Source organism: Aotus nancymaae, unplaced genomic scaffold (assembly GCF_030222135.1).
Source record: "Aotus nancymaae isolate 86718 unplaced genomic scaffold, 86718_ANA_hifiasm-v0.15.2.pri h1tg000059l, whole genome shotgun sequence".
Taxonomy (NCBI): Eukaryota; Metazoa; Chordata; class Mammalia; order Primates; family Aotidae; genus Aotus; species Aotus nancymaae.
Window position 1 is genome coordinate 69,495,027 of NW_026988473.1, and position 23,174 is coordinate 69,518,200.

The following is a 23,174-nucleotide window of genomic DNA, read 5'->3' on the forward strand; positions in this document are numbered from 1 at the left end:
GAACTCTATTGGTATATATGAGAAATTAATCTTACCCAGATAATACAAAGATTAACTGTTAAAACCAAAACGTCATGTTTAATTCCTCTTATTATTAGCATAGCTGTAACTTCTCTAAAAATCAAATCTTTTATTTGGGACATTACTAAACTAGGAAAAAAGAAATGCTAGTCTGGTCTGTTTCAACTCAAGGCCATATATATTTTTTAATTTCAAAAATTTTAAAACTTCCCCTTACATATTCCTATGTGTTATTATGCTTATCTTTTTATTGCTAGAGGGAAGTATATTAAATTATACATTCTACCCATGTTAGATTTTAACACAGTTTAAAAAAAAAACAGCAGTAAGATACAGGTACTTATTTTAAATATGTCTGAGGAAGTATTTACCTGGGACAAGAAAGAAAAGTTACAGTAACAAATTTTATTATATTTGACTCTAAAGTTTATTAAATAGTAGCTTTAAAAACTTATGATTCAGAATGAGCTCCTTTTAGGGTTAGAGAGCTTATGGAACATTGAGTGGCACCCAGGTTAAGGGACACCTTTATGGAGGAGTAGTTAGTTCATGCCAGCATATTCCAGGACCATGCAATTATGCATCAACATAATGGATGCCATATCTAATGCAGATTAATAAAGGAGTTAAAGAAAAACAAAATTAATGCTTTACATGGATAAGAATCCTTTCTCCAGGATTAAAAACAACTCATATCTTTTAAATGTCTCTGTTGTTACACTCTCTCCCCACATGCTGATAGTCATTTCCCTCTATTTTAGCACATACTACATTCTACCTAGTATATCAGATCATTAGTGAATTACTGGAAGGATAGGACTCTGCCTTGTTGATCTGGAATGATGTTTTATACATAACTGGCACTCAACGAATGTGACTGATTATAAGTCTCAAAGGGAACAGATGAACAAGGCCTGATTGCGTTTTCACTTTCTTTATTATCCAGTTCAACCTTATACCCCATGTAAAATGATACAGCTTAATTCTGGCATCTCTGATACACAAACCCAAATGATTTGAACTCTCTTCTGTGTGGAGCTATGAGATAGTAGGTTAAAATTGAAGAAAGGAGAAAAATTAAAAACCAGGAACTTACATAATTTGCCTCATATATATAATATATGTATATATATATATAATATATATAATATATGTGTATATATATATAATATATACATTTTTTTTTTTAATTAGACAGAGTCTCACTCTGCCACCCAGGCTGGAGTGCAGTGGCACAATCTCAGCTCACTACAACCTCTGCCTCCCAGGTTCAAGCAATTCTCCTACCTCACCCTCTCAAGTAGCTGGGATTACAGACATGAACCACCACACCCAGCTAATTTTTTATATTTTTAGTAGAGACAGAGTTTCGCTATGTTAGCCAGGCTGGTCTCTAACTCCTGCACCTCAATTGATCTGTCCACCTCAGCCTCCCAAAGTGCCAGGATTACAGGCATGAGACACCATGCCTGGCCTCATATTATATGTTTCAACTGCATGTCATGCCTACTGCTGGCATCTAGCTAATGAATTAGTTCCAAAGAATGAGTGATTCTTTCCAAAGGAAACTGTAACATGTGCTCTTAACCATATATAAGGGCTGAATATTTGCAGATACAGTTCATCGAAGGTCCTAGAATGGACAAAAGGATACCCAGGCCAGTGACAGAATATAATCTATGTGTTGCCCAGAGCTTTCCTCAACATTCCATCTACTAAGAGAATGCTTGATAACGAAGCCTTTTATTTCACCGTTAGAAATCAGACAAAAACCACAAACAGTATAGCAGCTAACATTTACCAGGTACTCATTATACGCCAGGCACTGCACTCTGTGTTTTCCCTGTATTATCCTACCGATACCCCACAACCTCACGTGGTAGGTGCACGGAAACCAGACTCAGGGGAGGTACTGACTGTGTCCAAGATCACAGAGAAAATTAGTATCATAACCAGAACTGGGGATGTCTGGCTCCAAAGCTTAGGCTCCTAACTACATGACTGCAAGAACATGGAACCTGAGTTAAAGTCCTAGATCTACTCATCAGTAGCTATTGGATTTGGGGAAAATTATTTAACCTCTCTAGGGCTCTTTCTTCATTTGTAAAATGAAGAGAATAGTCCTTGCCACATATAGTAAGAGTTAGATGTCAGAATGAGTATTAGGTACCTGGCACATATTAGGTACTTAATGAATAGTAAATTATAGTCATGTGCTTTCTTGAGACAAGACAGTCATTAACTGCACACAAGTTGGATCTGTGCTCCAGTCCTGGTTGAACCCCCTTCTAGCTGAGTGAGTTACTTCACCTCCCTTAGTCTCAGTTTCCTCACCTGTAATGTGTGGGGATAATGATGGTGCCTAACTCCTAGGGTTGCTGAAGGATTAAATGAGATAATATATGTGAAGTGCCTGGCACCCAGTAAATACTCCTTAAAGCTTGCTGTATCAATATGACTTTATTAACAAACACTTTCAAGCTAGTCATGCTACTTAAGTTTTCACAAATCAACTCTACTCTAAACTACAGAGGAATAATCAGTTCAAATATCTCCCTGGATTTCTTATTTCATATTTACTTTAAAACAAAAGTCACATTCCCAAATCTATGCAATTTGACTTCACTAACCAAAAGGATTTACTGTTTGAGCCAAATGAGAGTGCCTTTCCATGTTCCAGGATCAACACTACCTCTATTGACTTGAAAGGCAAAGGCCAGTCCTGCTGACCTCTTTGGTCTCTGCCACAGTGGAATACAAACACACCAACCTTGGCATAGCAATTCCAACCCAGTGTCTCCATTTTTCTGAAGGTACAAAAGACAAACTTGCCTCATCTTGGAGAAATGCTGGAACAGACTTGCTCATCCTTTTGAGTTTGTCAGGGTGAGAAAATGGATTATCAGGCTGTGTAGGCACTGTGGAAACTAAACAGCAGCATTTCCATTTCAAAATTATTCTTGCAATTGTCATACAACATTAGACATAAATTGAAAGCATTTTTATATAATCTATGAACAAACATGTTTTTGTAAAAAAGTTGAAGGCATAGTAGTTCACATGCACAGGAACATGAGATAAGCAACATGGGCACAGGAACATGAGATAAGCAACATGCAGTTTTTATAAATTATATATGGAGACAACAAGCAAGGAGTTGAACCAAATGCAAAACAAAGTTAATTTTAAAAACACTAGTTTTTATTGAACTGGAGCTGGACTTGAATTATACTGTCAACGTGAATTGGTTTAGCTTATTTTTTCACATCAGACCTTCAGATCACAAGGTCTGTATTTTATTGGTTCATCTCCTTGAGATATACTACTAACACCTGCAGGCCGAAAAACTATTTCATCTGGACCGTCAAGATTTTTGTACACAACGCAGTAAAAGTGTTCTGGCTATTGAGTGTCTAAAAGTAGGTTTGTTTGTTTACTGATCATATTACTTTTCTGATAGTGTTTTTCACTCAGAATTATAAAATAAATATTATTTTTTGAAAATAAAAATTATCCAGATACCTTGCTGATTCAGAATTTTCAATATCCCAAGGCCAAGTTAGAATGGTTAAAGGTAGGGTACTCTTAAGAATTTAATAAGAAAATATAGTATATGTCTTCTTTCTGATATAGAAAGTGTATGTGTAGAAGGCACAAGAGGAGGGTAAATTATAATCCTAATTTCCATATACCTAGTTAGAAAACTATTTTCTTCTCTGTGTAAGAATCACAACACCTAAGCTTTTCTTATGGTAAATCATAGCTCTTATAATGAATAAGTTAATATTTTTCAAGGTGCTAAGTGCCTAGCACAGAGTAAGTTCCATATAAGTATTTTCTACTCAAATAAATATTACCTGATAAAGAATCTTAAATTATATTGTGAATGATACAGATACATTGACTTTCTCATTAAAAGAGATATTAGGAAAATAGGTAAAAATCAAATTATATTTCTATACATAACGCAAAAGACTCAAATTCATTCCTAAACATTAAATTCATCTTTAAAGAATCTCATGAAAGAAAAACTAAAAAGTTAGCTACACATACTAAAGATATCCTTGCTCACATAGCAATTCTCACCTATCCGTAGGCTCCCAGAGGTAAATGCACATCAAAACACATTTATGGTGTCTCACTAAAATGATACCAACTTTAATCATTTCCCATTAAACAACCGTGTGTGTGTATTAGAGACAGTTACACTGGTAGCAGTGTAAGATTGGACCATATTAGGTCCCACAATATGGTCCAATGAGAATGCAAATACTTTTTTGTTATAACATTGCACTCTACTACTTTCAAAGTATATTGTTGGATGATGCTAAGAGAGTCAAATTCAATTATACCCACTACTCAAATATAATCAAGTTTTGATTTACGGGCTTTTGTCTTCTGTGTTTTGATCATGCATTTTATTTTTGTGGTAAGAATATACTCTTTACCAGTGAAAAGGCATTAACAGTTATTTTGGAAAAATCACTAAAAAGGGAGAAATTAATTTACCCAGAGTTCAGCACATGATTAGTCTAACTGCCTTGACCAATAAACTAAGCCAATTAGGAGATCATGAATAAAGATACAGATATTTAGGCATATATGTTTATGTATGTTTTGCTTTTACTCCTCAGACTAAATTTTGAACAAAACATCGCAAGATAAAATAAGATGCAAAAACTTAAGTATGTCCTAGTTCAAAAGCAACTGGAAAAGCCTCTTTACCTAACACCCCTTAGAGACAGAAGGCTTGTTTCCTCTGCAACAGCCAGACAGAGAGCACATACTCACAAGAGCTGAAGCCTGGACTGTCTTCTTTCCTAGGCAGTCCTTAAGAATTTGTCAAGTCATGTGCCAAAGCTCAGCACCTTCACTACTGGCAGGAGGACCTCATGAGCAAAGTTTCAGGTTTCACACTACATGTCACTGACTTTTAGCCATCAGCACATTGCTTTCCTATCTAACAGCTCCTCCACTTAGCTGCTTTCCTCATTAAGTCCTATTAGCATATTCAAAGACTACTGGGAAATTATTATTTAAAATATTGTGGGCCTGAGGGTAGACACGTGTAGCATTATCTTCATACCCCTAGTGCCTAAGGTTTATGAAACAGAGTGAAACCGAGAAGCTAAAAAAAATCACACACACACACACACCCTGCATACTAGGCCATGTGAATACTTTTTAAATACATTATTTGTCCTTAAAATACTAGTCACAGCTAAGTAGAATAATCTTAAGATTGAACAGAAAAGAATGAACAAACATTATCTTTGCTTGATGATGGACATTAATTCGTAGATGGGCATTAGTCACCACAGATATACATTTACTTCTTAGATTCACTTGTTTACTTGTTTTATACTTAGAATATTTACCATTCAAGTCAGTTTTGAACCTCAGAGTTTAAACCCTGGGCATAGTAAGATTTGCTTTTATGGATATGGAGAGAAGCACATACTCTAACCATATTTTTGTAGGTCCAAATAAGTTATAAATTACTTCACATCTATAGTTTTGTATAGAGGCTACAAGAGATCAATACTCAAAATCGTACTGCAACATTAAATCCAAATGAAATCAGAAGGTGCCACGTTTGTTTTTAAGCAGAGATTCAAACAGCACAGAGACTGACAAAAGCACAATAATATCAGCAACAACATATATACTTAATATACAACTCCCCCTCAGTGGAACCATGAATCATTCTTTCAATTCAGCCAATGTAAAATGTTTTAAATAAAACCCTTATCATAATGAAATAGTTTTGCAAGCTGCAGGAGTTTAGTACCAATAATAAATGCTGTGTTATTAATGGGGTTAGTTATTTCAGTATATTTAACACTATGTAAAGTGGAACGTTCAGTCATTTGTGAGAAAGATCCTGCTACTCACTTCTTGGTACACATTCATTTGTATCTGGTTCTTGATCTGCTCTTTCATCTACTCAGGAGGGCAACATTGAGAATAAATACCATTTTAACAGAGGGATTAAAGAGACATGAAAGTAAAGCTCAAATGTCAGTTTCACAACTGAGACAGCAGAATACATCTGACAGGTTTTCATCTTGCTTTCACCCATTCCTCAGTGTGACTCTTCATTAGCCTCTTTAGTCTCCTGTTCAACTAAAAATCTAGGATCCAGCACAGGAGATATGGAGCATCCTTCCTGTAATTCACTAGACCACAGCATGGAAAATGGGAAGCAGCACTGGAAAATGGGGAAGAGTAATAAAGCTGAGATTCTATTTCTTGCCCTTCCAGTGACTGACTAGCTACAGGATCTTAGAAAAGTCACCTAATTCCTCTGAGTTTTTCTTATCAGCAAAATGAGGATAAAAATCCCTCCCCCATCAACTTCAGTGAAGTTGTTGTAAATATAAAATGAGAAAGACAAAACTATTACATAAAAGTAAAGAATGACCTTTCAGGAGCTCTGTTGCTGCATTTATATGGGAAAGCTCAGTGAGTACATATTTTTATGATTATAGTGAAGGCAATTAAACAATAAATAAAATCCAGCATGCAAATACAAATTATACATTTGCATAAATTCTACACTATAAAAATCAGACTCATTTCCATCTCTCCTCCAACCAAGGCACCATTATCCTATTCATTTTATAACAGAGCCAAGTAGTAACTGATCCATTGACAAGCTTCAAGATCTTCTGGCTCCATTATATTCAGAATCAACTTCACCCTCTGTCTATATTTAGTTATTTATATAAGCAGAGGCAAGATTTCCCACCCTTGTTCTGGGACTCTTTCCTTTGAACTTAAGATTCTGCCAGCTGTTCCCAGAGAGATCTAAATGCTGAGACTTGAGAATCAAACACAAGAATAAGTTAACCCAGGAATTCACTCCACTCTTCCTGCCTTCACAACGAGTTCTGCAAGTCAGAGTAGCAAAAATCAGCTTATATCCCAAAAAATATAATTTTCTATTTATAGAAACTCTTGCTTCCTAAGGGTCTCTGACGAGATCCTCATGACAGTGTCACCAGCAGAAGCCTTAAGAATACAAACTATACTGAATGTACCAAATCAGAACTGTTTTATAGTAACTTAGGCACTATTCACCACATACTAGCAAATGACGTTCTTCTATTCACCCAACAGCTAAATCCCAGAGACTGCCCAAATCACCCCAGAACTTAATAAACAGACAGACATGCAAACACATAAAAATATTTACCATCTTCAGCACTACGCACTAATTCTTCTGGCTGATTATCTACTTTTGCTTGATCTGTTCAGAAGAAATTAACAAATGGTTAACATGGCTGACCCTTGGAGAGAAAAGAACAATGAGATTGTCCCTGGAAGCCCCCGGAGTTGGAAGCAATTAGTCAAGATGCAGTCAGGGGTGCAACCAAGATGTCTTCCCCAAAATACTTTCTCTTTAGATTAGCTACTTGAGCCAGTGCCATAGCGGGAGCTCCCATTTCAGCCTGGATGCAGCTCACATCAGCACACTGCTGCACACGGACTCCCAAGGGTTAGAGGGTTAGCTCAGAGCAAGCAATCGGCCAGCAGCAGGAGAAAGCACGGGGCTGCAACAGCCTCTCTATTCTTCTGTAAAGGGTACGAAGCTAGCCATGACTAACACCTTCCCAAACCCATGGTCATTAACAAATATTTGTGTGTGTGCATCATCATTTGCGTATGCCTCTGGGAGGCTTGCTTGGGAAGTCAACTGGAGATGTAACAGGGGACCAGCTGCTCAGTGGAATCTTGGCAGGCTAGTGTGAGAGTGGGTATCGGTATTTGGAAGGGAGCGTGTAGGAATACCCGTCAGCTGATGGTGATTTTTTTTTTTAACCCTACACATTCCTGAGTACTTTAAAGCTGCACCATGGAAATAGCTCCATGTTTCACAGGAAACAGGTTTGCTAAATTGGACAATTGTTCTGAGGGTTTTTTTTTTCTTTTTTCTTTTTCTCAGGGCCCGTCACCAACATAAGGAGAACAATCAGGGCTGTCCAACAAAGGACTGGACTCGCCTTCTCTGGAAGCATTCAGGCGGATATGGGGGCTGGCTGCCTGTTGAGGAGGCTATAGAGGGAATTCCTGCATTGTGGGGAGGTTAAAATGGGTGATTTTTAAGATCCCTTCTCACCCTCAGATTCCAAGATCCTTGAGATAGTTAGGACTGCATTCCAAATTGGGAATACTGTCTTCAAACCCCTGGGAATCTGTGAATTTTAAGAAATGTTTGATGGGGTACCTTTTTCTTTTCTTTTTTTCCTTTTTTAAATCTGACTTTTTATTCTTAGTTGCAAATGCATAAAAAAATATTCTAAACATAATAATGGCCAATTACCAATCATATGAGTTTGGCAATGGTTAACTTCTCACTCGACAATTTTTCTTATGATCATCTGCAATCCCAGGGGTGCATTTTAGCTTGAAAATAGCAAGAACAAAACCCCGAAAAGTCATGGTTTCTTAGTCTATTTGTCTGGCACACAACTCCCTTTATATATTATGCTTTCTGTTAGTACTCAAGAAATCCTTCACCATTAAAGCAGCTGCCAGTGGAAAATAGTGTACCTAAAGTCTTTTGTGTTAAGTAGTTTTGTGCTTACAGTTACAGTATCCAAAAGAAATGTGTGACTAGAAGGGATAAAAGAGAAAGTCCTTGAAACCAGGGACTAATTCAACTCCATATCATACAAAATTCACTGGACATCCAATGCTGTCGCATATAATGTGGTCCCTTCATAAATGTTCTTGATAATAGCCTGTTAATTTTGAGTCCCAGGTCTTCTGTGTAATACTAAACAGGTCATTTCACATTTCTGAGCTTCATTTTCCTCATCTTTAAACTAGGATAACAGTAATTCACCTCTCCTATGGTTGCTTGTGCTGGTTAAATGAGATAATACATGTAAAATTAATAAGCCACATTTTGGCAAATATTCAATAAATGTTACTTATGACTATTTTCACTAATACCACTAGCTACCACAATCCTTTCAAATTCACTGTACTTGAGAAACACTCAAACTGGGATTCTTCAATTAAAGGAAACCTGGTGTTTTAGTAACCAAACGTAACATATTATTTTAAAAGCAAAGTTCCAGCCACTTTGGGTTGAGCCTCTTCAGCGCACTTTGGAAAGTTAATTTTCATCTGTTAACTGCCCCCACTAGGGGCTGCAGTGTACAACAGCATGCAGTGAGGCTACAGGAGAGCACAGGGGCATTTTTAAGCTTAGATGGGGCATGAACAGTGAGGCAAACTTTATTCTCACTTGATGAATCTGATGAAATGTCTTCTAGACTTTTGGAAGGCATTTTCCTAGCGGCACTCCTTTCCAAAGTTTTCAAAACAGGACTGGGTTCTTCTTCTGAACCTGTTATAAAACAAAATTGATGAACACTGCACAAAACAAAAAAAACCCTCTAACATATGGACATAGAAATGGTAGGTTGGAAAGAGACATTATGCTATGAGTTTCTCTTATTTTAAGAAGCACTTATTTCACAGAAGAAAAAATTTCTCCACTATTAATATGCCCTTAAAAATAATTTCCCTGGTCAAGAAATGTAAACATAAACCATACAGAAACAAGATTACTGCATTAATACAAATATGATCTCTTGTTTACTCGTATTTTAGGCATATGATTTGTCCTGTGCTAGAAACTGACTCTTTCCATTTAACATTGTAGGTTTTGAAAACAACCATGAAATACTTCAAATCCGTGGAAGGCACGATTCGGATGTTTAACATCTGTGTACAACTGGGTACACAGATGATTGCATTCTCCAGATCGAAGGTTGTAGACTTTATGGGTTTCATGATCTAGTACAATTTCCAATGAAATTTTGGGAAATAACATGAGATAATCAGGTTTTTATTTTAGTAAGGCATTTTAAAGTTGTATGTGTGTGTGTCGGGGGGCCGCTGTCATTTACTAATGCCATTATTTTATAAAAGGAATGGCATTTTAGAACCAAAGGAAAAAATTTTAAAAAGGACATAACCATAGAATAAGAACAGTCTTTAAATACATCTAAATTTACAAAAAATAAATTCTCTAGACAGTCCTTATTTTTCTATTTCGACAACTCCATCATGAAAAAGCCTAAGTACTGACATTTATTATTGTTGTATTCTCAGTGCCTAGAACAGTGGCTGGAAATAAGAACTTCAAAAATATTTGCTGAATCAATGAGTGATTTGATTAATGAATCAATAAATTTAAGAATCACTTCTCTAGACGATAATTTCCTGAAATACATTCTAGTTCTGTATAGTACATTCCATAGCAAATGGATTCTAAGATGAATTAGATTTGGGGTGTTCTTTGTTCAAATTTAAAACGTTCCTTACTGCAGACTTTCTCTGTACATAATGGCCCAGCATTTCCAAAAGTATTTGGCTACTGAACCTTTAATTTTTCCCAAAGAAGCATATTGAGGGATTGCTTATTTAAGACCTCAGCCACAAGTCAAATGTGTTAGGTTGTTCCCCAAAATTATGGTACCCTTATAGGTTTGTCTTCAATTCTCACCCCACTCCACTACAGTTTGCTTTAAAATAATAATTTAGGTTGGAGTATATACACCTAAATTAAATTCATGACTGTACCATTTTACACTTCTTATTTGGCTGATAATTCTAAAATGTCTTCTCTAGGCGCTGTTTAGGTGATTATTTAACATTTTTTTTAGATAGGCTTTTACTATTCAGTCAGTTATGCTGGGATACAATTAGATGATAGTCTCTAACATAATTGCAAATTTGCAAGCGCTCCTCCTCTGGTGGGTCTGTTTACGCTAGCAACTCATGGGCAGTTTAGCAAGCCTACCTCAACAAGTTTAATATGCTGGCTTTATTCTTGCATATGTTTGGTTTTAGAGACTGATACTTCAATTTTTTTTTTATTAACCAACAAAATTTGTTAGAGGGGTTTCAACTTGACTGAATAGGATTAAAGGTGGATTCTTTGGTCAGTGTTCAAGAAGAGACCCTATAGCTACTTACAAAAGAATCCACACCTCAAAGTAAGCCACTCAGAAGGCTCACGTATTTTCACTGGAACTAAAGGGAGCTAAACAAATGACAAATTCCACTAAACTACAGGGAAGGCAATCAATACCAGTTGTGCAACTTTGGTTAAAATGTCCCAGCCAGAAAGCATTCTCTATCATTTCATCATTTTAATCAGGTAACTTCTCATTCTGCTATAGTGCCCGTATGTTGATTAAATAGCACTGAGACAAGCCCTATGTTTTATAGCCTGCCCAAAACCAGTGCCTCCATGTCCACTTAGATGAATGTGGAGATTAAGATCATCAACTTAGCCAAGGCTGGAGCCAAAGAAATGCATCAGGCCAGGCAATGCACTCAGGTGGCATCAGGTGAAGTCGTCTGGCCAAAGTTATACTCTAGAAATGGAAGATTGTGCAAATAATTGAAAATGAGAGGGAGAAACTGGCAACAAAAACACCACAGCACAAGGTATATGAGGGAAAGACTAGCCTTCTACTTTGTCCCTGGCATTTAGCCACCACTGTGGTAAGATATTGCTCCTAAATGGGAAATTTGTGTCCATCTATGGCACTTTCTTGCCACAAATCTTACTAAACTTCCATAAAGACTGCCATTTAAGGAGAAATTCTAAATATTTCCAGGAAGAAAACTAGCTTAAATGTATTAAAGGTACTTTCTAAACCCAAAAAAATGTATTTAAAAAGTATTTTTTGAAACCTAAAAATTCTACAGGTGGATTAATGAGCAGTTAAGTCAGACTCTGAAAAAGCTAGCTGTTTTATGTAATTCATTTGATTAAACAACATGATTTTTTTAATTAAGAAAGGGTGAGGAGCACAGAAGTGGTAAGAAGAATTTAACACCATTTATCAAATTATTAATCCCAATTAAAAAATATATCATCCTTTACATCAGCATTCTAAAAGCAGACTCATTTTGAGTTAAAAATTTTTTAATGCTCACTGGAGGGATCTCCCCAGCTCTCTGCCTTAGAACTGGTGTTTCCATCTGAAAAATCAGACTCAGAGAAACCTTCTTTTTCATCCTTTTTCTCTTGTTTCTTACATGGCGATGCCAGAATCAATTCAACTTTACTTGTTTTTGTAGAGTTTTCTTTGTTCATCAGGAAAGGAATGGGTTGCCTATTTCTGGACACACTAATTGCTTCAGAAGCCTCTCCAAAGCCAGGTTCCTGAAAAGTCTCTTGTCCCCCTGCAACTCCACTTTCACTGTCCCTGTCCTCTGGGGGTTTTTCAGTTTTAATGGTCCCTATTTCATGAGCCACATAAAGTTGTGGGGTTCTAGGGATCTCAACCCCACTTCTGGAACCACAAAAATCTACCAATAAATCAGTCACAAGTACATCTCCTCCCAACATTTTATCACATTGGTTGACTTGAGATTCCAAACCATTACTTTTAACCTTCATTTCAGAGGCCCGCGAGGCTGCCCCATAAAAACAGGGCACTGTCCCCAACGATCTGGTCTGCTCTGACTGTGAGGACTCCTCCTCATGAGTTTCTTCTTTCACTGACACCTTGGGTCGATAAGGAGGAGCTTCAGAGAATTCTTTAAGAAGTCTCCCAAAACCAGCATCAAAAGCACTCTCAGTTATTACTGGAGCCTCAGCCTTTTCTACTGTTTCTTCCAATTCCTCAGGATGGAATTCAGAAGTGGCTTGCCTGGGCTCCTTTGTACTATCTATTAACTTTGATGGAGAAAGATTCCCTGTATCACTTTCATATTTTGAAGGGAAGGTTTCAATTGCTTCCTTCAGTAGTTTCTCTAAGCCAGCACTAAATTCGAGGAACTCTGATTTAGGTTGAATAATTGTTTCCCTCACAATTTCTGCCACTTCCTGAGGTAGGCCTTTGCCATATTGAAAAACAAAGGAACCACATGAGCTAAGGGTCTGTTCCAATGGAGACATTTGGGCAGCTAAATAAGATTCAACTTCATGAGTTTTATCAGGAACTACAATGGAAGAATAAAAATCCTTCCTTTCTGGAACTATGGTGCCCATTGTAGCCCATGGTGAGATCACTCCTGAAGAATTTAGTGGGCTACCTGCTGCCTGTACTCCTTCGGGAAATCCTGGGTTCACTTCTCCAGGACCTACTTCCCTCCCAGCTGGACAACTTAACTGCACTTCTCTACACAGCTTCTGTAATGCAGTATTTATATCATTCAACACAGGTCTGGGTGGAAGAATGACTTTCTCTACAGTCTCTGAAATTTCCATTTGAGGAGGGAGTGTCCCAGCCTGGGGAACAAGATGAGCATCCTGGGGAAAAAGCTTATCTTGGGGAGGGTTGGCCACATCCCCAAAAGAACCCTTTCTGGAAAGCTGGGAAGTCAGATCCAATGGATGAGACTTTTCTGCAGCCATCTGAATCAAGTTCTCTGTGTTTAGCTGGCACTCACCACTTTCAGCTTTCTTGGGGGGAGCTGTATTTCTCAAAGTTTCATTTCCTGCTGGAAAAGGAGCTATTATCTCTCTCTTATCAGCTGAAGTGTTGCGACTCTGTTCTATCCCTTTTCCAAAAAATCTACCCTCTTCCAGCTTAGAATTGGTTCTAGTGGTAACAGGCTCCAACTTGGTTTGCAAGGGAGAGGGTGAAGTTCCAGTTGCTTCCTTCAGGAGTTTGTCTAGACTAGCAGTCAAAGAGTTTCGTTTAACCTTTGGAGGAACTACCGTTTTGTCAACATGCTCATTAATGATCTTCTCAGGTCTTTTGACTTCTTCCTCAGTATCAGCAAAATCTGTTTTTTGAGGCCATGTCCTATTTTCAGAAACACCTGGTTCAAGCACGTGTTTTCCATGAACTTTTCCACCAGAGGGTTGAACTGCTGGTGTTGAGGCTTCTGAAAGCAGTTTCTGCAAGCTGTCATTAAAAGTGTCTTTGTAGTCTTTAGACAAAACATTGGTTTTTACTATGGATTCTTGAATCTCTTGGTCTGAGTAATCCTTTTCTCCCTTAAACACTGGAGTAGCAATCCCTTCCATATTCTTGTCCACGTTTTCCTTTGATGACTCATTTTCTGGCAACTGATGAGAATGCTTTCTAAGTGGATTCAAAGGAAATGTGGTTTCACCTGGTAGCACCTGGAATATACCCTTTGAATTTAATTCCTCCATTTCCTCTCTTGCCATAACTTTTTTGGGGCTTAGAAGCACCTCTGCTTCATGGGCATTTTTACCTGATAATTTAATGTCACTGAATTCCTTGTGTTTCTGCCTATTAAAAGGCATAGCATTTTTTTGGCTTGTTGTGGTAGTATTCTTATCATTAACCCTACTGTTTGAGTTAGCTTCTAAGTCCCAAAACTTTCTCAAATTCTCAAACTGAGAGTGACTATAGACCTGTTCTGTATTGGGTTCATCCATTCTTTCTTTTAGGGTCATAACTTTAAAGTTGGCATTTGATTCACCAACTAGAGGTCTGTCTTTCTCCAAAGGAGCATGTTGTTCATTCCCAGCATTTGAGGGATGCTGTAGTACTAGTAAAGTAATGTTTCTTCTAGAAGGCAAACTGTCTGCCACTGGTGATCTTTTCATAGGCCCATTTTTCTTATTCTGAAACAGAGACACTTCATCTGATTGCTCAGCTGAAAGATAGTTTCTGGATGGACCTGATATTTGGGGCTTGGTCTCTTTAGATTTATTTGAGGAATAAGAATTGGAGAGCTGAGATGCTTGATCATCCTCATCTAGGACCACTTGTTTGGCAGTGACCTGATTATATTCACTCTGGTCTGTAGATAAACTGTCCGTGGATGATACACCCTGTGACTTCTTCACAGGCTGATATGCTTTATCAGGTTGTTTCTGGCTACATGAAGATGTGGGTTCTTTATGAGTTATCTTAGTAGCAGCTTTCTCTCCTTCCCAAAAGGATATTCTGTCACTCACTCTTTTGTATTTTTCTCTCTGTACTTGGTTCTTGGGAACCTCACCAGCTTCTTGCTGTAGTTGGACCTCAGGCTTCTGCCAAGGAGAGTCACTGTTGGCAATCCCAGGTGTTGACTTAATATTCTTTGGCTCTAAAGAAGCTTTTAGGATATAGGCATTTCCTCCTTTGCTCTTTCTCTCTGCTTCCATGTTATTTTTCAAACTCGGTTCTTTTAGAGTTGTTGAAGAGTCGAAATTCACTTCTGAATGTCCTCTATTTTTTTCATGAGCATGAAACTTGGGTTCTTCTTCACCCAAGTTGCCAATATTGTTAGTGTTGCATGGAACTTGGTCTTCTGCATCAGATCCCTTGAGAATACTGTAGGAATAGTTACTATTTGGAGGAGATACCCCATTCCCTTTTCCTATGCTTTTTGAATCTTGGCTATAGTCCACATTTTTAATTTCTTGACTTGGGGTGTCACAGCTTTCAAACGGTTGCAATATACCTCGGCCTTCCTTTGGGGTGCCTTGTTGAGACAAATTCATGAATTTGGATTTGATATTCACATTATTATCTTGGCAACTTTCAGAAAGCAGCATATCTCCCTCTACTTGGAATGCTGAATCAGATCTCACAGGCTTCAATTCAATTTTGCTGGATGATAGGGCCTTCAAGCCATTTTCCTTTAGAGTGGTGTCATCTGTCACCAAGTCAATAACAACCTGTGATTCTGAGTCTACTTTTTCTTTGGACTGTATTCCTCGGAGATGTTGGAGGAATAGCTTATTGTCATCTGAATAAGAACTTCGGTTAAACCAGTCTAGAACTTTAAATATGGAATCATCAGTTGTCTTCTTTATTTCAGTGGCATATGGACCAGAACGTGAAGATGTCTTAGCTTTTATAGCCGGGAGAGGAGGGGGCTTACCTTGCTGATGGTCTCTAGAACTGCCACCTGGCACCTGAGACGGCTCAGGCTCGGCACAATGAGACAGTTCATCTGCAACATAGAAATACTCTTCTAAATAAGAGCATGCTTAAATAATTGTTTCTCAATCATTCACAACATCTTTTCACTTTGTATTTGCACTTTCTGTATCACTAGCTGTTTATACCAGTATTATCCAGGGGTTAAAATGTAAGTTGTCCTAATTAAGGTATTCTATTAAAGGTGCTCTGTGACAGTAAAGGAAAGTAAACGTAGAGCCCTGGAAAAACAGGGTATAGACTTAACTGAAAAATTTCTTCAAAGTTCCTGTTTTAATTTAAAAATGCATGTGAATTTTACATTCTGTTCCGTGTTACATTTTAAATGTTAACTTTCTCTAACTCTCAAATCTTTGCATAAAACTGACACTCCAGGAAGATACACCACGCCGATTTTATGACTTCAACCATCCCCTGGCACATATCATAAACCCTAGAAAGGGCCTAAACCCAGGTTTGAGGTACACAGACTTAGTGATTTCAGGAGTTAGAAAAAAAACTTTCAAATAAAACTAAACAAGGAATTTTTCCACAATATTTAAATGGAACAATGAGGATATTTGCATTCCTGGGCCTTACTCCTGATATATTGAATGAGATGAATTTTTGAAGATGGGGCCCATGAACCTTTTCTAACAGCTATCATAGTGATTGTTTTGCATAAAGGAGTTTAAGAATTGTGTTTTCAAACCAACAAAGATTTAAAAAAAGACAAAGAAGGCCGGGTGCAGTGGCTCACGCCTGTAATCCCAGCACTTTGGGAGGCCGAGGTGGGCGGATCACGAGGTCAAGAGATCAAGACCAACCTGGCCAACATGGCGAAACCCCATCTCTACTAAAAATACAAAAATTAGCTGGGCATGGTGGCACGCACCTGTAGTCCCAGCTACTTGGGAGGCTGAGGCAGAAGAATTGCTTGAACCCAGGAGGTGGAGGTTGCAGTGAGCCGAGATTGCACCACTGTACTCCAGCCTGGCACCTGGCAACAGAACAAGACTCTGTCTCAAAAAAAAAAAAAAAGACAAAGAAGGCATTATATAATGGTAAAGGGATCAATGCAACAAGAAGAGCTAACTATCCTGAATATATATGCACCCAATACAGGAGCACCCAGATTCATAAAGCAAGTTCTTAGAGACCTACAAATAAGACTTAGACTCCCACACAATATTAGTGGGAGACTTTAACACCCCACTGTCAATATTAGACAGACCAATGAGGCAGAAAATTAATAAAATATTCAGGACTTGCACTCAGCTCTGGACCAAGTGGACCTAATAGACATCTACAGAACTCTCCAACCCAAAACGACAGAATATACATTCTTCTCAGCACCACATCATACTTATTCTAAAATTGACCACATAATTGAAAGTAAAACACTCCTCAGCAAATGCGAAAGAATGGAAATCATAACAAACCATCTCTCAGACCACAGTGCAATCAAATTAAAACTCAGGATTAAGAAACTCACAAAAAACTGCACAACTATGCAGAAACTCAACAACCTACTCCTGAAAGACTACTGGGTAAATAACAAAATTAAGGCAGAAATGAAGAAGTTCTTTGAAACCAATGAGAACAAAGACATAACATACTAGAATTTCTGAGACACAGATAAAGCAGTGTTTAGAAGGAAATTTATAGCACTAAATCCTCAGAGGAGAGAGCAGGAAAGATCTAAAACTGACACCCTAACATCACAATTAAAAGAACTAGGGTAGCAATAGCAAACAAATTCAAAAGCTAGCAGAAGACAAGAAATAACTAAGATCAGAGCAGAACTGAAGGAAATAGAGATATGAAAAACCCTTCAAAAAACAATGAATACAGGAGCTGTTTTTTTTTTTAAAGATTAACAAAATAGATAGACCACTAGCCAGATTAGTAAAGAAAACAAGTGAGAAGAATCAAATAGCACAGTAAAAAATGATAAAGGGGATATTACCACTGAACCCATAGAAATACAAACTACCATCAGAGAATGCTATAAACACCTCTATGCAAATGAACTAGACAATCTAGAATAAACAGATAAATTCCTGGACATATACATCCTACCAGACTAAACCAGGAAGAAGTCGAATCCCTGAAAAGATCAATAAAAAGTTCTCAAATTGAGGAAGTAATTAATAGCCTACCAACCAAAAAAAAAGCCCAGGACCAGAAGGATTCACAGCTGAATTCTACCAGAGGTACAAAGAGGAACTGGTACCCTTCCTTCTGAAACTATTCTGAAAAAAAGAGAGATTCCTCCCTAACTCATTTTATGAGGCCAGCATTATCCTGATACCAAAATGTGGCAGAGACACAACTAAAAAAGAAAATTTCAGACCAATATCCCTGATGAACACTGATGTGAAAATCCTCAATAAAATACTGGCAAACTGAATCTAGCAGCACATCAAAAAGCTTATCCACCATGTTCAAGTCGGCTTCATCCCTGGGATGCAAGGCTGGTTCAACATACGCAAATCAATAAATGTAATCTGTCACATAAACAGAACCAATGACAAAAACCACATGATTATCTCAATAGATGCAGAAAAGGCCTTCGATAAAATTCAACACCACTTCATGCTAAAACTCTCAATAAACTAGATATTGATAAAATATATCCCTAAATAATAAGAGCTATTTATGACGAACCTACAGCCAATATCATAGTGAATGCACAAAAGCTGGAAGCATTCCCTTTAAAAACTGGCACAAGACAAGGATGCCCTCTCTCACCACTCCTATTCAACATAATATTTGAAATTCTGGCCAGGGCAATCAGACAAGAGAAAGAAATAAAGGGTATTCAAATAGGAAGAGAGGAAGTCAAATTGTCTCTGTTTGCAGATGATGTGACTGTATATTTAAAAGACCCCATCGTATCAGTCCAAAATCTCCTTAAGCTGATAAGCAACTTCAGCAAAGTTTCAGGACACAAAATTTAAATGTGCAAGAATCACAAGCATTCCTTTACAGCAATAATAGACAGACAGAGACCCAAATCACAAGTGAACTCTCATTCCCAATTGCTACAAAGAGAATAAAATACCTAGGAACACAACTTACAAAGGATGTTAAGGACTTCTTCAAGGAGAACTACAAATCACTGCTCAAAGAAATAAGAGAGGACACAAACAAATGGAATAACATTCCATGTTCATGAATAGGAAGAATCAATATTGTGAAAATGGCCATACTGTCCAAAGTAATTTATAGATTCCATGCTATCCCCATCAAGCTACCACTGACTTTCTTCACAGAATTAGAAAAAAACTACTTTAAATTTGATATAAAACCAGAAAAGAGACCTTATAGTCAAGACAATTTTAAGCAAAAAGAACAAAGCTGAAGGCATCATGCTACTTGACTTCAAATTATACTACAAGGCTACAGTAACCAAAACAGCATGGCACTGGTACCAAAACAGATCTATAAACCAATGGAACAGAACAGAGGCCTCAGAAACAATGCCACACATCTACAACCATCTGATCTTTGACAAACCTGACAAAAACAAGCAATGGGGAAAGGATTCCCTATTTAATAAATGGTGTTGGGAAAACTGGCTGGCCATATGCAAAAAACTGAAACTGGACCCCTTCCTTACACCTTATACAAAAATTTACTCCAGAAAGATTAAAGACTTAAATGTAAGACCGAAAACCATAAAAACCCTAGAAGAAAACCTAGGCAATACCATTTAGGACACAGGCATGGGCAAAGACTTCATGACTGAAACACTAAAAGAAATGGCAACAAAAGCCAAAATTGACAAATGGGATCTAATTAAACTAAAGAGCTTCTGCACAGCAAAACAAACTATCATCAGAGTGAACAGGCAACCTATAGAATGGGAGAAAATTTTGCAATCTATCCATCTGACAACGGGCTAATACAACGGGCTAATATCCAGAATCTATAAAGAACTTAAACCAATTTACAAAAAAAAAAAAAAAAAGAAACTATCAAAAAAGTGGATAAAGGATATCAACAGACACTTCTCAAAGGAAGACACTCATGCAGCCAACAAACATGAAAAAAAGGTCATCATCACTGGTCATTAGAGAAACACAAATCAAAACCACAATGATATACAATCTCATGCCAGTTTGAATGGCAGTCATCAAAAAGTCAGGAAACAACAGATGCTGAAGAGGATGTGGAGAAATAGGAATGCTTTTATATGTTTGTGGAGTGTAAATTAGTTCAACCATTGTGGAAGAAAGTGTGGCAATTCCTCAAGGATCCTGGACCAGAAATAGCATTTGACTCAGCAATGCCATACTGAGTATATACCCAAAGAATTATAAATCATTCTACTATAAAGGCACATCCACATGTATGTTTATTGCAGCACTGTTCACAATAGTAAAGACTTGGAACCAACCCAAATGCACATCAATGATAGACTGGATAAAAAAATGTGGCACATGTACACCATGGAATACTATGCAGCCATAATAAAGGATGAGTTCATGTCTCTGATTGCAGATGACGTGACTGCATATTTAGAAAACCCCATTGTATCAGTCCAAAATCTCCTTAAGCTGATAAGCAACTTCAGCAAAGTTTCAGGATACTAAATTTAAATGTGCAAAAATCACAAGCATTCCTATACAGCAATAATAGACAAACAGAAACCCAAATCATGATGGGGCATGGATGAAGCTGGAAACCACCATTCTCAGCAAACTAACACAGGAACAGAAAACCACACACCGAATATTCTCAGTCATAAGTGGGAGTTGAACAATGAGAACACATGGACACAGGGAGGGGAACATCACACACCGGGGCCTGTCGGGGGTGGGGGGCTAGGGGAGTGAGTGCATTAGGAGAAATACCTAATGTAGATGACGGGCTGATGGGTGCAGCAAACCACCATGGCACATGTATACCTATGTAACAAACCTGCACATTCTGCACATGTATCCCAGAACTTAAAGTGTAATAAGAATAAATAAATAAATAAATAAATAAATAAATAAATAAATTTTCAAAAGGCTCTTCCACTATGTCTCATTTCCTTTCTACCATTTGTAGGTTGGTAATGATTTCTGTAAGTCAAATAAAATAAAATGAGGACTGACAGAAAATGTTCTCTCTACTTGTTCCCCAATGGCAACTAACCAGTGGTTAGGAGGCTAGAGAAGGATATTTAAGTTATTTCTAAGCTATCAAAAAAGAAGTCTTTTCTGAGCTTTAAGCATAGTGTACTTAGTACATTTGGATGAAGGAACTCGGGAAATTTTTTAGGCATTTAATTAAGACCCTTTAGTTAAGACTCAGAATCAGCATTTCTCCTCACCCTTAAAGTGCTGAGCTATGCAATACATGCACAGGGATGTTCCAAATAATTGTATGAGCTGATTTCTTAGGAAGTCAGCCGCATTTGAAATACCTTAGAGAACATGTCAGTTAATAAAACTCTAATTTTTTTTTTTTTTTTTTTTTTAGAAAGAAAAAGAATAAAGAAGAGGAGGAAAAAGGAAGAGAGAGAGAGAGAGAGAGAGAGAGAGAGAGAGAGAGAGAGAATGGGAGTATTGCTTTCTTGCCCAGGCTAGAATGCAGTTTAGTAATGGGTATTGAAAACCTCTTTTATACCAATAATTATACTTGATGTAAACAGGAAGGAATAAGGGAAGAAAATAACAAACGAGCAGCCAACCAGTATTTCATTTAAACCTATGAAATGCTATGTGATTACTGAGGAGTGATTTACTTCCAATTATGTAGTCACTTATGAATAGGTGTGAGGTGGTAATGTATGTTTTATGTATTTGAAGTGGAGAGTTCTATAAATGTTTATTAAGTTTACTTGTTCCGGGTCTGAGTTCAAGTCCTGGATGTCCTTGTTAATTTTCTGTCTTGTTGATCTATAAAATCGTTAGCTCTTCTTGTTACATTGATCCTTTTGCTTAAAAAAACTCTAATTTTAAGCAACTCTGGCTAAATATAAAAACAACAAATGATTTGTACAATAATTGATGCATAGTGGATACTGACTTCCTTCCTTAAGTACATATTGTACTATTAAATATATGTCAATAACTGTTAAGTTGCTCTAAGAAATCTTTAAGAATTCTTAGTCTGTTAAACTACTTAATGATGATAAAAAATGTCTGTGATACATCATTAGTGAAAAAATAAATCTGGGCAGTATAAATATAATTTGCAAAATATATTAATGCCATCTATAAATGTAATCTACCACATAAACAGAACCAAAGACAAAAACCACGATTATCTCAATAGATGCAGAGAAGGCCTTTGACAAAATTCAACAGCTCTTTATGCTAAAAACTCTCAATAAATTAGGTATCAATGGAACATATCTCAAAATAATAAAAGTTATTTATGACAACCCTATAGCCAATATCATACTGAATGGGCAAAAACTGGAAGCATTCCCTTTGAAATCGGGCACTAGACAAGGATGCCCTCTCTCACCACTCCTATTCAATATAGTATTGGAAGTTCTAGCCAGAGCAATCAGGCAAGAAAAAGAAATAAAGGGTATTCAATTAGGAAAGGAGGAAATCAAATTGTCTCTATTTGCAGAAGACATGATTGTATATTTAGAATATCCCATCATCTCAGCCCAAAATCTCCTTAAACTGATAAGCAATTTCAGCAAAGTCTCAGGATACAAAATCCATGTGCAGAAATCACAAGCATTTCTATACACCAATAACAGACTAACAGAGAGCCAAATCATGAGTGAACTCCCATTCACAATTGCTACAAAGGGAATAAAATACCTAGGAGTACAACTAACAAAGGATGCAAAGGACCTCTTCAAGGAGAACTACAAACCACTGCTCAAGGAAATAAGAGAGGACACAAACAGATGGAAAAACATTTCATGCTCATGGTTAGGAGGAATCAATATCATGAAAATGGTCATAATGCCCAAAGTAATTTATAGATTCAGCGTTATCCCCATCAAGCTACCAATGATCTTCTTCACAGAACTGGAAAAAAAACACCTTAAACTTCATATGGAACCAAAAGAGAGCCCACATAGCCAAGATAATCCTAAGAAAAAAGAACAAAGCCAGAGGCATCACGCTACCTGATTTCAAACTATACTACAAGGCTACAGTAATCAAAACAGCATGGTACTGGTACCAAAACAGAGATATAGACCAATGGAACACAACAGAGGCCTTTGAGGCAAAGCCACACATCCACAACCATCTGATCTTTGACGAACCTGACAAAAACATGCAATGGGGAAAGGATTCCCTGTTTAATAAATGGGGT

At 37.3% G+C, this 23,174-nt stretch overlaps 1 protein-coding gene across 19 annotated transcripts in view; it reads right to left on the minus strand.

The window, feature by feature from the left end:
* The window catches only part of SYTL2 (synaptotagmin like 2), a 118,259-nt gene that overhangs the window by 17,617 nt on the left and 77,468 nt on the right, over nt 1–23,174 (minus strand). For 4 of the 19 annotated variants that reach the window (XM_012469518.2, XM_012469519.3, XM_012469516.2 and 1 more), the window contains exons 8-12: nt 15,853–15,924; nt 9,281–9,382; nt 7,220–7,273; nt 5,917–5,964; nt 2,854–2,948 (exon numbers count right to left, since the gene is read on the minus strand). In XM_012469518.2, the coding sequence (XP_012324941.2) occupies nt 2,854–2,948; nt 5,917–5,964; nt 7,220–7,273; nt 9,281–9,382; nt 15,853–15,924 (371 nt within the window). Of the gene's footprint in view, nt 1–2,853; nt 2,949–5,916; nt 5,968–7,219; nt 7,274–7,490; nt 8,511–9,280; nt 9,383–11,991; nt 15,925–23,174 lie in introns of those variants that run through there. The other 15 variants (XM_012469509.3, XM_012469508.3, XM_064365375.1 and 12 more) reach the window with 10 other exon arrangements.